The sequence below is a fragment of the Perca flavescens genome, chromosome 14, assembly GCF_004354835.1.
Source record: "Perca flavescens isolate YP-PL-M2 chromosome 14, PFLA_1.0, whole genome shotgun sequence".
Classification (NCBI taxonomy): domain Eukaryota; kingdom Metazoa; phylum Chordata; class Actinopteri; order Perciformes; family Percidae; genus Perca; species Perca flavescens.
This window is the reverse complement of record NC_041344.1, coordinates 19,090,654-19,107,572: the sequence shown is the minus strand read 5'-3', so window position 1 is coordinate 19,107,572 and position 16,919 is coordinate 19,090,654. Positions and strand designations below refer to the sequence as shown.

At 41.9% G+C, this 16,919-nt stretch overlaps 1 protein-coding gene across 5 annotated transcripts; it reads right to left on the bottom strand.

Moving 5' to 3' along the window:
- Positions 1–558: 558 nt before the first annotated feature.
- Positions 559–15,790, bottom strand: ubp1 (upstream binding protein 1). 5 transcript variants are annotated; one of them, XM_028598471.1, is made up of 16 exons: positions 15,490–15,790; positions 11,067–11,218; positions 9,799–9,875; positions 9,477–9,582; positions 9,281–9,387; positions 8,960–9,112; positions 8,734–8,844; positions 6,022–6,129; positions 5,603–5,706; positions 5,414–5,510; positions 5,119–5,212; positions 4,337–4,427; positions 4,106–4,239; positions 3,857–3,999; positions 3,023–3,074; positions 559–2,898 (listed from the first exon to the last, which is right to left on the bottom strand). In XM_028598471.1, exons 1-16 carry the CDS (start codon positions 15,561–15,563, stop codon positions 2,861–2,863), a joined length of 1,641 nt encoding a protein of 546 aa, XP_028454272.1. In that variant the 5' UTR covers positions 15,564–15,790; the 3' UTR covers positions 559–2,860. The 5 variants fall into 5 exon arrangements, with proteins under 5 accessions (XP_028454272.1, XP_028454271.1, XP_028454273.1 ...); XM_028598470.1 differs by lacking the exon at positions 15,490–15,790 and adding an exon at positions 14,002–14,932; XM_028598472.1 differs by lacking the exon at positions 15,490–15,790 and adding an exon at positions 14,002–14,932 and having other exon boundaries at positions 5,456–5,510.
- Between the last annotated feature and the right edge of the window lie 1,129 nt (positions 15,791–16,919).

Here is a 16,919-nt window from a genome sequence, read left to right as displayed (position 1 = left end):
AGGTGAGCGTATTTGTCCGCAACAAAGGGCCACTGTTTTGCACGGTCACCTTTGATATCATGCCAAAACACCAATACACAGACTTATTCATTGTTCCTTAGGCAAGTCAAAATTAGATTTTTCTCCATTGTAAATGGATGCTTTTATGGGTCAAGAAAGACAAAATAGGTCCTTTTAGATTTATGACTGCCAAAACTAATGTATGAACAAGAGTTTATCTGGATTTTCTTTTTTAAACGAAATTGAATAGGGGCACTCAGATTTCTCAGAGTACTACTCTGCTTTTGAAAACAGTTGTATAATGTCCACTCTGGCATTGAAGGAGCTATCCAAATCTGAGAAAATAATCCAGATGATTTTATTAGGGTTGTCCGGCTTAGAGAAAACAGAAATATTGGATATGAAGTTTAAAAGACATGGGTTTTACCAAATAAGGAGGGTCTAACTAACACAAAGATACAAAATTGCAAAAAGAGCCCTTCCATTTCTCTGTCCTCTTGAGTCAAGCAACTATGCTACAGTTCAAAGTAAAGAAATATGATACAGCAGGACACCAGAGAAAGTTATGAAATCATTTATTCCCAGCACATGTGGTTGTGTACATCTCCAGCATACAATACTGTGCACATGAGAAGCATCATCATTGACATTAGGCTGTACATGAACAGTGGTCACCTCTCCTGCTCGCTCGCTCTCTCTCACACACACACACACACACACACACACACACACACACACACACACACACACAGTTAGACAGACAGACAGAACGACTGGTCAGGCTTTCAGGGGACCAAAACTGCTCGCCAGAGTTTGCCTGACTTAGGTATCACATCCGCTCCGTTACTGAACACAGTTTACTGTGATGTGGTACTCAGGTCCTTGTAAACACCACAAGAGCTACAGTCCTGGCTGTGGCGCAGGGGGACTCAAAAACACAGATGCTTTTTAGTCTGGACATTTTTTTTTGTTCTCCTTCTTATAGGCGGGTAAGAAAAGGGTGTAGTCTGTAGGACCATCGACTACTCATCCAGCTTGAGTTTTGTGATTTCTTAGTGCAGACTTTGTCTCTAACATATAAAAAAACAAGGAGGTGTTATACTCAACAAGAACCAAATTATCCCCCCCCTTTTCTTCCACATGCTCTTTACTAAATAGCAAGCTAAACAGTTTCATCATACCAACAGGAAAAAGTTTATGACAACTACTGACATAATTAAGTTTTCTTTGCAAGAACAAAAAATGATACACATGCGCGCAGACACACACACACACTCTGACACTTAGAGGCGTGCAAACCGTACGCACCTGCAACACTGCTAGACATTGTGTACCAAAATGAAACGGGGTCAATTAAAACAGCGACTCCGAGGACCTGTGTGAGATTTCACACAGGGGTCACTCAAAACACATGACCTGTACTTTGTGTTCTGCTACAAACACAAAAACACAAGATTTTAACGATGGATGTGGAGGATAAGACTACTGAAACCAGGCTACCGCTGGGATACATTTCTACCAGCCTGCTGTGTGATAGGTTGTTTCTCGCAGAGCAGATCCTGGAATGGAGGGTTTATTACTATGTACATGCAATGCACAAGCAGAGAGTAGAGGAGAGTTTAATTCACCATCGGATCAGTTCTATGAATGCGTCTGATGACCAAGATGTACAGAGCCAATGAGGCTTTTCCTCAAAAAATGCCTATCAATCTGAAACCAGTTTGGTCCACATTATATAAGGGTTAAGGATAGGCGTTAATGCTCCCCATGTCAGTGTGCTATAGAGGTTTGTCCCTCTTTTTCTGCATATTTATGGCCAAAATCCCAGAAGGCGTAAACCACAGTCCTCTAAACCAGTGTTTCAAAGTCAGCACAGAAAGCAAGGGACTCAAAGACGAGGTGCATGTGCACTGTGTTTGTGAAAGTGAGTAGTAGATTGAGCTAAAAAGCCAGTATGGCATCAGGAACAAGTAAATTCAATGAGAGCAACACAAACAGCTGATCCATAAATAAAGCATCAACTAAAATCAGTAAAAGCGCAGGCCAACCAGGACGTACATGAAGAGAGTTGAGCTGAGTGTGAGGTCATGTCAACAGACAGAGAGATATGGTTTGAAGTCTAAAATCCCAAAGGATGACTGTGTGACAGGAGTTTATGAAATCAGTCCATCTGACAAAGTCCAAGAAAAAAAATAATAAAATAAAATAAGAATCTTGGTGTCAACATCCACCAATGACACCACTTCCACAAATTTAGCCTGGATATTTTAGGAGTCACCAAGCTCAGCTGATGAATAAATGGTTTATTAAGACAACCCCGTCAAGACTGTTAAACACACAGAGTCAATTTTGGGATTCTCATTTAAGCAGGTTAGTATGTTGAGATCGCATGCTGTTCAGCAGTACATGTTATCAAATACTGGCCTAGTGCTGGTTGTGCGCGTTGTGTAAGAAGGGCAACAAGCAATAAGGAAACACTGCTTTCTTTCCTTCTCTCTCCTGGAAGCCCCCCTCCCCCCTATATCCCGCAGAAACCATATAAAAAGACAAAAAAATAAAATAAAATCAAAATACATACATCATTATCTTTCCCCTAACCCCATATCCCCCCCGTCTCTCTTCTTTTAACTAATCTCCTCTGTTATTAGTGTTTTCAATATGAAACAGTGGTCACACCCATGTCAGATTCTAACATTTACATGGCTTTAGCGCAGTCTGACTGCTTTTCATCGAGCGATCGTTTTTTGAGAGAACGGGAGGAAGAACGAGGAAAGAGTAGAGGCAGGCAGAGAGAGACAGAGGGTGCTTCTGCTCCAAAACAGAGGGTGGCGTACTAGTGATGCCATCAGATGCCTCCTCACTACTTCAGGATTAGATGGAGTCCTTCGCCCAGTTCATCTGGAGACATGTGTTGTGAAAGAAGAAGTACATTGAATCCTTGTCAAAAAAGGGATCTACTGAGCCTTGTTACAGGCCAAAATCTAATGCAAGAGAAATGGCAAGTGATGCATTATGAGCTCACCTTTGACAGTGCTGATCAAAAAACAGCTCTCGTCAGGCAAGTTGTAAACCATCTAGAAAAGACAAAAAAACACAGTGAAATGTGGCTGTGACAATTTGTAGTAATAGTGGTTCCTTGGTACTTTAGTGCTGACTGACAGAGTTAGGAGAGGTGTTCATAAAAGCAGCAGCAATACAGTACAGCATGTGTGTGAGAATGTCAATTACATGCAAATAAGAGACCGTTGTTCCTAGTCAGACAGCACACAAAATAGTGACGGACATCTTATTTCTTCCTCTGTACAGCCTAAATCTCAATCCCAGTCCTGCCATTTACTCTTGCCCCATCACCCAATATTACATGTTTTAGGCAGATACCAATAATTAAGAGACTGGCCACCATTTTTGTTACATTGCCCCTGTTGATTTATTTATTGGCTTTTTATTGGATTTCAGAATGTCAAGGGCCATCCGTGGGTTGGATTTAAAGATTTAGACACCAGTCACAGGAAATGTAGTGAAGTTAAAATGAAAAAGGGCAAAGTCTGAAACCCATTATATTATAATACATTCATCGTTTTGCGGATGTTATGCACTTCTAACAGCAGCACGAAATGCAAGAGCAAGCCAAGTGTCTATAAGTATCCATGGTTATGGTTTTTCCTGCTTAAAGCAGAGTTTTGCGAGTATCCCACAGTTTACCTTTTTAATTATAACATCCCTCTTGATAAAGAGCCCTCCGCAGTTCAGAGTGTGATACTCCAAAGTGCTAGTGAAGAGGAACAGTTTTGCAAACGGCCCTGTGTGTGTGTGTGTGTGTGTGTGTGTGTGTGTGTGTGTGTGTGTGTGTGTGTACCTGGTCACTGAGCAGGATGTGTATGCCTGTAGGACCCTGTCTGTACACCTGGTTGATCGTTCCCAGGGGAAGGCTGCACACACACGCCATCTTGCGGATCAGTTCTGCAGCTGTGAGCTCCTCTAGGTACAGAGCATGATACACTACACAGAAACAGACCAGAAAAGATGACACATTAATATTCACACACTGCATTCCTCCATGGACTAATATGAGTGTTACACTGCTGTCAAACACAGATTTGTTTACCGTGTAAACTAGAGGAAATGCTGTGTTCTCCATTTTCATTGGTGGAGTGTCTCTCCAACAGGGGGCTCTCCAGCAGGGGGCTCTCCAGCAGGGACTCCTGACAGACGTACAGTGTCAACCTGGGACGCACTGACCTACACACAAACATAATAATGTATTCAATGAAACATACTGGCACCTTCATAATGCTCATACACACAAACCCAAAAACTGACACACTTTGTAACACACCTGGATTTAAGTGCATTGAAGAGTCTGATCCCATCTGCTGGCCCACAAATCTGGACCAGGTCGTCCCGGGTTAGTTTCAACAAATCAGAACCTAAGCAACAAGTTAAGAGGACCAGTCACTTGTACTGCAGCATTAAGCTAGGTTTATGACATTTCCAACGCGAAGCCCCCTCAAGCTGTTGCGGCGCATGGTTGTGCACCTGAGTTTTTGTAACTACACAGTCTGCTTGGAAGAACAAGTTTGTTTGTACAAACATCTGTGTGATTCTTCATGTACAGACCACAGGGAGTCAAACAGCCTTAAACATGTGGTCAGAGAGAGACACCACACTGGGAAAAGAAGAAACATTTTGCTGGAGAGTGTGGAAAAACATAAGAGATCATTTTATCAAAGCTGAAAAAGCTTCATGTAAAGAGCGTTACAGGCAGACAGACAGTCATTTAATGACACGTTAATGATTCGAGTAGATAAGTGTAATGTTTCGCGGTACGTCAGTGTTTTAACATGGATATGTTTACTACTGTTGCCAGGCAGCCTGCTTTCCTTTACTTCCGGTTTCTTCTTCTCTACTACTTCTTGCTCATTTACAGATTATTTTGTCTGTACGCCCTCTGGTTTTTCGGAGAGTACTGCAACAAACAATGCGTTGAGAATAAACATCTCTGTGCGCCATCTACGGCGACCCATGCACGGTGTCAAGTGTGAGTATACCCGCACCTTCACACTCAGGTTTTAGTGGGTTTGACAGCGTGTGTGTGTGTGTGTGCACACGCGTGCATACCTGAGAAGTGAGTGAAGAGCCGTGTGTAGGAGTTGAAGCGATTTTTCAGCAGCCACTTCTGAGCGTCCTGTATGGAGGCAGTGGGGCTCAACTGCTGCAGAGGAGGACAAGACACGCAAGCAGTGTCAACACCCTTCCACACCTGAGTTAGACTTTACCTACTCCACACACTAGCTCAGTCCCAAGAGGAATCTTACAATACTGTACAGTTTTAAATGTTTGATGTAACACTTGGGGCTGCAACTAGTCACACATTTCTTTTAAGTAATGTAATGTGAAAAATTTAAATATTTACCTTTTCCACCAATTCATACAGGTGAGAAGAGGGGAGACTAACCTCCGAGTTGCCAAGGCTACCAGGGTCTGCTGGGTGATTGGGTGAGGATGAGTCACTAGAACACAAGAGAGGACAATTAAGAGAGGTGAGACCAACGCATGCCTCGGTTAAAAGGCCACACACACACACTCGCATCCACACAGTTACCTGTCCGGTACTGAGGAGGTTGTATAGGTGGACAGGGGGGTGGAGGTGAAGGAGGGAGTAGCTGCCTGGTTGGGGCTCACGTAGGCGTCTGGCCACGGGGAGCACTGAGGGGAGACACATATACAAATACACAATTAAAATCAGACATACTGGTTTGATTAACACTGTAGGCCAACTCAAAATATCCCAAAAGAAAAAGCATGAAGGTTGAGGAAAAGTCAAGGGTGGATTGGGAATTTAGCTTTGCACCGTCTCCACCCCACCTAATGTCAAATACATGGCATTAAAACACCTCCTTCCCAGCAGCTGATGGTCTAGTGTCTACAAGCTTCAGACTACAGCCAGGTGTCTATAGGGGGGGGGCAGACTGTGGATGGACTGATGGAGAGGAGTGGAGGAGCGGGGAGCAGGGTGCTTACACTGCCTCTCTTGGCCAAGGAGTCACCACAGTCAGCGGGAAGTGTCCGCTTGCTGGATTTTTTCAGCTCGTGGTCACCCGCATCCTCTATGATGGGTTCAAGCCTCGTCTACATACAGACACACAGCAGAGGTTAGCCAGCCAGCGACCAACACAAAAACACAACCAATAACCTGAGGGCAGTCTTAGTGTGGCATACAAGTGTAGAACATCCCGAAAAAGCCGCGATAAAACCTCCGAGACAATAAACAAACAGTCTAATCTATACTGGATGACAAAGACTTAACAGCCCAATCAAAGGAGCAGTGTTTTTGTACATTTTAGCATTTTCTACAAAAAAATAGTTTTCCTCTTATGTTTTATTGTGGACATGGGCCACCTCACCTGACAAAAAAAAGACCACCTTTGCTAATGTCGTACAAATGAATGTAGTTTCATAAAATAAAACATTAGCGTTCTGGGGAAAAGAAGAGCAGTGGGTCTATTGTTTAGATTGTCCTCTACAAATTAACTTGATCAATAGACGAGATGTGTCAGGTTCCAGGTGACTTACCACCTCAGCTAAACAATTTACAGGAAACCCTGTTGTGCATCTTAACATTACTGCCAACCACTTTCCAAAACATACCAGATGCCATACTGTCTTGCAAGCAACCATTTGTTTTAGTTACAGAATTAATTGTACGTGAGGAGACTTCAAAACCTTCTGAGGTGGTTTATCAATGGGCCTATGAGAAGCTATGCCATCTAACATCAGCAACACAGCATTTTAAGAGCTATACAGTACAGGCCAAAAGTTTGGACACATCTTCTCATTCAATGTGTTTCTTTATTTTCATGACTATTTACATTGTAGATTCTCACTGAAGGCATCAAAACTATGAATGAACACATGTGGAATTATGTACTTAACAAAAAAGTGTGAAATAACTGAAAACATGTCTTATATTTTAGATTCTTCAAAGTAGCCACCCTTTGCTTTTATTAATAAGGGAAAAAATTCCACTAATTAACCCTGACAAAGCACACCTGTGAAGTGAAAACCATTTCAGGTGACTACCTCATGAAGCTCATTGAGAGAACACCAAGGGTTTCCAGAGTTATCAAAAAAAGCAAAGGGTGGCTACTTTGAAGAATCTAAAATATAAGACATGTTTTCAGTTATTTCACACTTTTTTATTAAGTACATAATTCCATATGTGTTCATTCATAGTTTTGATGCCTTCAGTGAGAATCTACAATGTAAATAGTCATGAAAATAAAGAAACACATTGAATGAGAAGATGTGTCCAAACTTTTGGCCTGTACTGTATGTTGGAGGGAAACAATCAAAGCCAGAAAACAATAAGAAAAGGAATAAAAAGGACCATGTTAATTTGGCAGCTCCTTGCATTAAAATGACTGTTCAACAGTGTTTTTCACTGTCGTCCATGAACTTGTCATTCCAGGTCAAAATTGAAAAATGTGCTTTTTTTTGGAACACTTTTTGACGCTTTTGCTTTTTTTTTTTATAAATCCCTCTTTTCAATGCCTTTTTAAATTCATGGTCAATAAACCTAATAAAATGACATTATACCTAATTTTTGAGTTTGAAAAAAAAGCAGATATTATGAATTATTTTGACTAATACAATAGTTACTACTACAACTGCTATTTCTAGTCACTGATCCATTATCTTTATTGTGACTATTATTGCCACTGTTCATCACACCCCCAACCGGCACCGTCAGACACTGCCTACCAAGAGCCTGGGTCTGTCCAAGGTTGCTTCCTGAGAGGGAGTTTTTCCTCACCACTGTCGCACTGAATGCTTTGCTCTTGGGGGAATTACTGGAATGTTGGATCTTTGTAAATTATAGAGTGTGGTCTAGACCTACTCTATCTGTAAAGTGTCTTGAGATAACTCGTTATGAATTGATACTATAAATAACATTGAATTGAAATTGAATTAAGATCAGAGAATGTTGAGTGAATCACAGACTGGTTTATGTCATTTAAACAATTATTTTTCAAAAGCCATGAAATTAAATAAAAACAACCAAAATTCAATGGAAATAAATCATTAATCTTACCTGCGAAGAACATGGATGTATGAATGTATATGTTGTATGGGTTCCATACAACTTAAAAGCATGCATCAAAGTTATCTTGGGACAATTTGATTGGAAGAAACCCATATTTCTGACATAAAAACTTTGAAAACTGGTCAAATTTGACCCGAGGACAACACAGGGGTTAATGTAACAGTTGGTTGGCCGAAAATTAAATTGGCAACAACTGTGATAATAGACAATCATCAGCTTTTCAAATTTACTGATTGTCTCGGTTTTATAGCATTGTAAATTGAATATATTTGAGTTTTTGACAGACAAAACAAGCTACGTGAAGACGTCATCTTGAGCTCTGAGAAAATAATTGTTGCAGCCCTACAATGGCTGTCTGGATGGTAAGAGAAAAAAAAATGTTTATAAATCTAAAGCATTCACACGTTTGAGAAAATGGTTGGCAGTGATGTAAAGCACCAGTATGGCCCTTTACCTCAAATTTAGCAACATAGTGCACCGCTTTGCAGAAACACATTTCACTTAGTTGGCTGCATACATTTGAACATGGGTAACCCCCAAATAAAAAATTTAAATGGATGCTTTCTAGTAGTTTGTACTAAAGCCACATATTTGTAAGGCCTGACAGTCCATAGCAGCTGCATACTGACCTCTGAGAGGATAGTGGTATCATAAGAAGGCTGGTACTTTTCCTTCTCTTGAGGTGAGCGTTTCTCCATCTTCTCCCGGTCCGTCTTTTGCTTTCGGTCCGCCCCCTTTGGCTAAACGGGAAGCAAAAAAGCAGAGATCGGTAAAGGAAGACAGACTTAATTTGCCGTGTAGGCCGACGCGTAAGGTGGTGTAAAGTTGACCCCCTATGAGAGAACAGGTGTGTACCTTAAAGACTTTAATTTGGCAGGAGGCAGAGTGGAGGTGCTCTGTGTACTCTCCACTCTCTCCCTGGGCGAACGTGTCGAACTGGATCCTGAAGGGGACGCCCTTCTCTCCACCATGCTTCCTGGGAGTGAACTCTGTGCTGATGCAGTGCACCTGCAGACAGCGGGGAGACGAGAGTACAAGTGTGATGAAAATATGCGTTTAATGTGGAAATTCAGTAGCATGCCCAACAGATGGCACAAAAGAGAGCTGGTGTGTGTGTGTGTGTGTGTGTGTGTGTGTGTGTGTGTGTGTGTGTGTGTGTGTGTGTGTGTGTATTACCTGCACAAACACAGAAGATCTTTTGTTTAAGTCCCACAGGAACTCTGCAGCGTTAAGCTGGGAGGGGTGAGTCTTTGGCTCCACAATGCCCACGGACATGGGGATATCTGTCTCACACACAGACACACAGATATTTGAACTCCAAATCACACACATGGGACAGTTTAGGTAAACATTTCTCGCCAGGCTTCATTACCGATGTCAAGGAGACGGTCGCCAGGACGATTCCACTTCCAGCCCTCCAGCTGCTGGTGCTCGGTGTACTGCAGCCGGCGGTCATGAAACACCACACGCACTATGCTCTATACACACACACACACACACACACACACACACACACACACACACACACACACACACACACACACACACACACACACACACACACACACACACACACACACACACACACACACACACACACACACACACACACACACACACACAAAGTGTATTTGACGTAAGAAGTGAAATATATTTTCCCTACTGTTACCCTCCAGCTGTGAGGATCCTCTCACCTTCACCATCTTGTTGTTGAGCTCTGGTAACTCTTCCTGCTTCCTGTTGTCCAACATACGCACCTCATAAGACTGGCCTGAGAGAGGAGAGAGAACAACATCAGAAGAAGGCAAAAAAAACATGATGGGAGAGGTTTGAAAAATAACAGCTACTAAAAACACAGTGGAGTGAAGGCAACTATTCCCTGCCAAGAGAATAGTTTTGTTTGTTGTGTAATTTAGTTTTGTTTGTTGTGTAATTAAGTCCATTTTTATGTTTTATTTCTCATTATATGGTGTGACACTGTATGTTTATAAAAGACTTAAATGTCTTTATGAAGGCAGCATTTTTGTGGCAGACTTCAAAAGTAATGTTTTACATAAAGGCCCCTTTACTGTGTGATTTTGGGTTGTCCCAGTCAAAAGTTGACGATTGGAGAGAAACGTGAGTTGGAAATGTGGTGTTGGATTGTAATGTGAGACAGACAGTCCCCCAACAGGCAATTTCAGAAAAAAAGTTTTTTGACCCCCACACCTTGACCAGCTACACATTCTCCACCTCCTTTGAGGTTTTCTTAAGCATAGAAGTGCCACAACTTACTCCCCTCTCTACCAAACCTACAAATTCGATCTTGACTACACAATAAGGTGACATATTTACATCATACATAGACAGCAAACAATAGACCTCAATTGGCATTTTAGCTGCACTAACAAATCCATTTTTATGCATAAATTCTGTTAAATCCTCTGTAATTCCATAAAAAACAGCTTAATAATTGACAACTTCTGTCTTCCAGTAAAGCATATACAGACATAATGCCACATATTTTCTCTGCTTCTCTTTAAAATGAGAATGTTGCTAGTTCCTCCATTTATGTGAATCCCTTTGTGTTTAATAAAGTAAATCTCCATTTGTGCCATAAAGCAAAGTACTGTGGCAGAGTCAAACTGGTGGTGTGTAACATTAAAGTGCTGAGTAGAGATCAGAGGAGGCTGCCATCCGCATCAGCAACGGTTTCATTTTACAGTAATTATACTAATGTGAAATGAATGAATGTGGTAATTATTTATTTATGTTAAAAGATGGACGTAGACCCAAAACACAAAGAAGTGAAGTGTGTGTGTGTGTACGAACCACATCAAAACGCTAAAGTCGTTATGGGCAGTTATAGCAGTCCAAGTAATGAAAATACAAAGTCACTATAATATTTAACAAAAAAAACAGACAAACTGTTGGTTAAGTACAACCAAAACTTTCTCTTGAGTGCATATACAGTGTGCCTCACCTTGGTTCAGGTATGTGAGCGTCTCATCGTGCAACTTGACAGCAGGTGAGGTGGCGGCGCACAACACATACTGGAATGGGGTATTTTTGGTCTCGCTTTCAGGAGGAAGGCTGGAGTCCTCCTGCTTAAAGATGGGCAGAGCCAGCACATCACTGAGAGAGACAGGAGAAGAAAGAGGAGAAAAACCACAAAGTCAGTATGGATTTGATGAAAAGACATACAAGCCATCAGAAAACTATCATGAAAGAACAGCAGCCTAAAAGTTTTCCCTTAGAGCTGCAAAGATTAACCAAACAACAACAACAACAACTAACCGCCAACTATTTTGATAATCGATTAATCTGTTTGAGTCAACAGTAAAGATTCTCTGATTCCAGCTTCTTAATTGTGAATATTTTCTAGTTTCTTCACTGAATATCTTTGAGTTGTGGACAAAACAAGACATTTGAGGACGTCACCTTGGGCTTCGGAAAACACTGATTGACATTTTTACCATTTTCTGACAGTTTATAGACAAAACAACTAATCAAGAAAATAATCGACAGATTAATCAAACAAAATAGTTAGTTGTAGCCCTATTTTCCATGAAGAGCTTAATTGGTGCATTTTTGGCCCTTCAATATTTTTGAACTGGCTTTTGCCTGTTTAATAAAAGTTCTAAACTTTTATTTTTTTTTTTAATTTTCAATACCATCATGATGGAAACCTATCACTGTGACCTCCAGGTATTTTTGCAGTTATCTCTAAAAAAAAAATCATCAAATTAGTTTCTGCCATTTAAACGGTTGCACGCTTCACTTTTGGCATGACCATACTTTACCTCCTCATAGTGTGGAATTATTAAATGCATTGGCTTATTTTAGAAGAATGGGCTCTCCATCGATCAAATGGCTCTCTTATTATGTATGCATGAGACAGAAGCAGGATAAATGAACAAAAACACCCAGAGATAGCCTGAGCTGCTGACACGCACTCTATCTCACACTTGGCAGCCAATCTAGACAACCAACCTGTCCTCAGCTCACCCTGACAAATGCTGCAAGAGTGTCAACCGGTGCACAGTGAACTGGGGCATGTGTGTTGATCTCAGGGGCTGTGCAGAAAAGGCTCCATGCAAAGAAATGCATATCCTAACATCTCATTACCTGAAAAAACTTTTGGCAAGTCATGATGCTGCTCTAAACCTAAGCCCCCCGCCCAAAAAAACTTGACAATTTGAAGACATTCCTGAAGCACCTTCCTCCCAAACAACAAAGTCTTCCAAACAGAAGCCTGCTAAATTTATTCAGTCTCGAATTACATCTCTCGCAGAATCCCAACCTGGGTGCCACAGCCCTGCTGCCCAGGAAACAACATTTTCTTCCTGAAATCTGAGGCGCTGGTTTCACTGAAACACACGGAGACATTCTGTTCCTTCTAGCTGCTGACTCCAAACATGCCCTGCCGAAACCCACCCCAACACCACAGATAGCACTACTCCTGTAGCCACTGACACCCCACACACTCTCAGTTTTCACTTATTGACTTACATGCAACCCGTCGCTTGAGTATTGGCAAACTTGGTTACCGCCATAAGAGACTGACACACACCTACGTCACACCCGGCTGAATGCACGCTAAAAGCAGATGGCAAAGGGGGCAGCTGATAAGAAATGCAGGTCCTGGGAGCTTCTTGACTTATGCACATAAATGTCAACGCCTCCCATAACCTATTACATAATTCAGTGCACACATACCGCAAGTTAGTAATTTAACAGGTGGTTTACAACATTGCCCCCTTCGATGCCAACACATTTCTTCTTATTAAACCATTTAAGAAAGAAAGACACACGAAACATATCCATCCTCCACAGACACATTATCAACAAGTAGTGCTGACTAATCAGTGTTTTCCTGATTCATAAGATGCAACATTTGGGGAGAAATCACCTATGTGACCTGGAGGCATGTTGACAAGTCATTCAATTAACACGGACGATAAGAGGGCTGCATGTATTCCATTTGGGCATTGAAGACTGTGGGTGATTACTGGAGCTTGGTATCATGTGTACATTTTAGATTAGATTTTGTTTCAATGAAAGACCTGTATAGTGATACCAAAACAATCTTTTTTTCAAAACTATAGTTTGGGTAATATAAATGTTTTTAAATAGTAATTTGAACATCTAGAATTCAGTGACATCTGGACAGACTCTGTTGCTGAGGAAGATCGTGTGATTGGATCAAAAGCTCTAAAGCATCAACTCAATCATGAACCTTGTGGTGAGATTGTTTTGTTCAATGAATTGAATCTGACCAAGCTTTCATTTTGTTAGAAGTTAGGAAAAGCCCAGAACGGTCAGGTCCTTCTTAAGCTGCAAGAGAGAGGAAGAAAGTGCTGAAGCTTCTGCCACTTACGCCTCCAAGTCAATTTTAGGAGCTTTTCTAATAAAAAATAAATAAATACTCAAATCAGATCAATCACCTTGTACATAAAGTACAACCTTTTTGTTTCCACACACACACACACACAACTGGTCTTTAGAAACAAAGCCATAGATCTTTTCTGATAGCTCTGCCAGTCTGAGGGGCCAAAACAAGACCTTTCCTGCAGACTTCCTCTGTGTTGGTTTATGGTAATGCACACATAATTTGAGCAATAGCATGGACTGACAAATGTATTTGCCCCCCACATTATAACACGTGTCCTTTTATTGTTTTTGTGCGTGTGTTTAGAGGAATTAATCTTTGTGTGGCACCCTGCAATGACTGCCCTTCTCCAAATCCCAAAACAAAGAGAAGATGCACTAAGTAGAAAGGGAATAACACACGCAAGCATGGGGGGGTGTAATGGTAACACTTCCAGACAGAGTGTATGTTGTTCTCTCTATCTGTCGACACACTACTGTTATTAGGAAGCTGGGATTGGCATGTTGATGTTGACTCTGTCTCTAACCTCATGCTGTAGGCTCCAGCCCCCAGCTCCTGCCCGATGCCGGATAGGCTGGCATCGAAGTCGTGCACCAGACCCGACTCTATGGAGGCGTCGTCCATCTTCAGCACCCAGGCCATCGGCCCCAGCTCCTTGTCCTCGGCTTCTACTCGGAGGGCCGCCAGCTTGCTTCAGGTACAAGAGGTTAGCTAGCGAGGAAGTGCGCTCTACAGCTTCTTAGTGACACCGAGAGGAAAGTTATGCTAGTCCGCTAGCCGCTCCTAGGCAAGCTGGACAAGCGAATCGGTAGCTTTCCACAGAGACCGGATGTATCGCCATATCTCCATTTGGCGTTTTCGGTGGTCTTTTTGTCACACAACAAGGCGCTCCACAACTGGCAGAAAGTAACGATAAATTAGGGTCCACTCAGCTAGCAGATGCTATTCGTGACTGAAAATGCGAGCGGATTGTCAGTATGCTAACGTGAGCTAACAGCTAGCTAGCTATGCAACGGCAAAAGCAAGATAGCATGAATCCAGCCGCCCCGTCTTTAACGTTAACGTTACCCCAAGTCGTCAAGCAGTATATCTTACGTTAGCCCGACAAAAATTAACAAGCAGATACTTTGTTTTAGTCCACACGCAGCGTCCGCACAGCTGTTGCTACCTAGCTATCAGGCTAACATGCTAGCATCAACTTCACTTGCTTGAATCAACCGTGTAATGTCCGGTGACCTAAGAGAAGCTCTCCTCTGGTGCTCCCTGTACCATCTCAACCCGCTCTTCTCTTCTCATCGCGGTGCTGGAATCACCGCTAAGACTCCCGGTCCTTGAGTCGCAGTCCTTTAACCATCCAAAGTGCAGCAATTGACACAAAACCAGGCATCAACATGGCTCCCTTAGCATACAGACTGACGGTCTGTGTGAAGCCTGCAGCGAAGCCACCGCCAGCCTCAGGAAGGATGCCAGGACGGCGATCAGCCAATCAGAGGCCACATTCTGTGCCCAGCGCAGGGGGGTTAGCCAATCAGAGGCCTCCGAGCTTCCGTCATTGTGTCCAACTGTACTTGCGCTCTGCCTCCCAAAAAGTATAATGCATACTACTGTCAACAAAGATGAACACTTAGAGACAGGGTGCAAAATTAGCACCATCCATCAGCCAAATGCTGGTAAAATATACACGTGGCTGGTAGATTTAATTAACTCACCGGTCAAAAGAATAATAGTAATCTACTGAGTGGCTGGTAATATTTGAACATTGACTAGCCATTTGGCTGGTGGACAAAAAAGTTTTATTTTTTATTTCTGTTTTATTTCTGACATATCCAACCGTCTGTTCCACACAGAAACACATGTCATGTAGGCCCTCACACTCAGTGACAGGGCGCATTGTGCCCAGATTGCCTGACACGTGAAAAAAACCAAAAATAATTATGTATTAACATATATTAGAGAACTCACTATATAAACAAACAAAATCAACATTTCACTTTTAGCTTCACGAGGTTCGTACCGTGCGTAACTGCTGCCGCCGTGTCTCGGTACGGGGGCTCGGAAGTTTTCAGTGTAGGGCTGCCAGAACAACATCGTGTCCCACAAACAGCTTTCGCTTTAGTAGGCTACGTCTCACTCCAAATAAACACGACTCCGACCGGTACCGAGGAGGTCCAAACAGAAACTCATGTCTGTTTCATTTTCAGTGTTGAAGAGGAGTTTGCACCACAGAAAGTCGGTTGCAGGCTTAGTCAATAATTTTATCCACAGGTCGGACCTTGGACGTGGCGCGCGGTCAAGTCTCTGGGTGGTAAGTTTTTCCGAGCAGGGTACACGCGCTATTTTGGCTCATGGGGCAAGACCCGCCTCAGGACTTAATTACTGTCCCTCTGTTTGACTTCGCACAAAAACCAGGACATGGACGTCGACACTAATAGTCAGACTTCAGTGCAGAACACAGTAAAGATAAAAAACATAATGGGCCAAAAATCTACTTGCGGAATGACCCATTCCAATGTTATATTATTAAATACAGTATAGGCTATTATATTATTGGATTGTTATTATTGATTCGTAATGTGTAAGCAGCATGTTTCTGTTGCAGCTGGTCGAGGGGGGAGTTCATTTTCATTTGAAGTACTTTATAACAGTGCATTATATTTTATAAACAGTTCATGTTTTACATTGAATCTGTGAATATTTTTCCTTGAATTGTACAGTAGAAGTATAAAGTAACATACAATGCAAGCATCGCTACTACAAAATACACCACACAAGTACAAGACAGTATCCTATAACTGGATTCTTTTTGAGGAGCGACAACACATTAACTGGGACTTGGCAGTTAGGTGACTACAGGCTGATGCTTTATCTGAGATCCTCTATAGCAGCACCTACATTTACAGCCCAGAGAACAGATGCATACATGAAATTCAGCACCAGTTTCACAAATAGCTATGTTGCATAAGACATGGATGTTGTATTTTACACCACGTCTGGGTTAGTCCACTTTATTAACTGCTGTGCACAATTCCTGCAGATGAAAAATAATTAAAATATTAAAATGATTAAACGTGTAAAACCGGTTTTATCACAGATTAGACATGAGTTATGAGCAGTATAACTAAAAAGGCATTTTTGTTTTCATTTGAAGGATTTGTATCTGCCTGAGGGAAATGTATTCTGTATTTCACAAGAACTAATCCCACAACAATCTCATCCCTTTTATCATCAGCTGTGATACAAGATATAAATTACTCATTTTAATTAATTACTAAAAAGGACAGAGGCATTGTTGCAGCTTTTCTTCAGTAACTAATCATACACCTTTTAAATGTCAGGATCTCTTGGTTGAAAGTACAGCTAGAGAGAGTGGATCTTTAAAAGATATACTGGAGATGGTTTACCATTGATCCTGTGGATCCTGGGTCTTCAGCGTTGAATTGCACG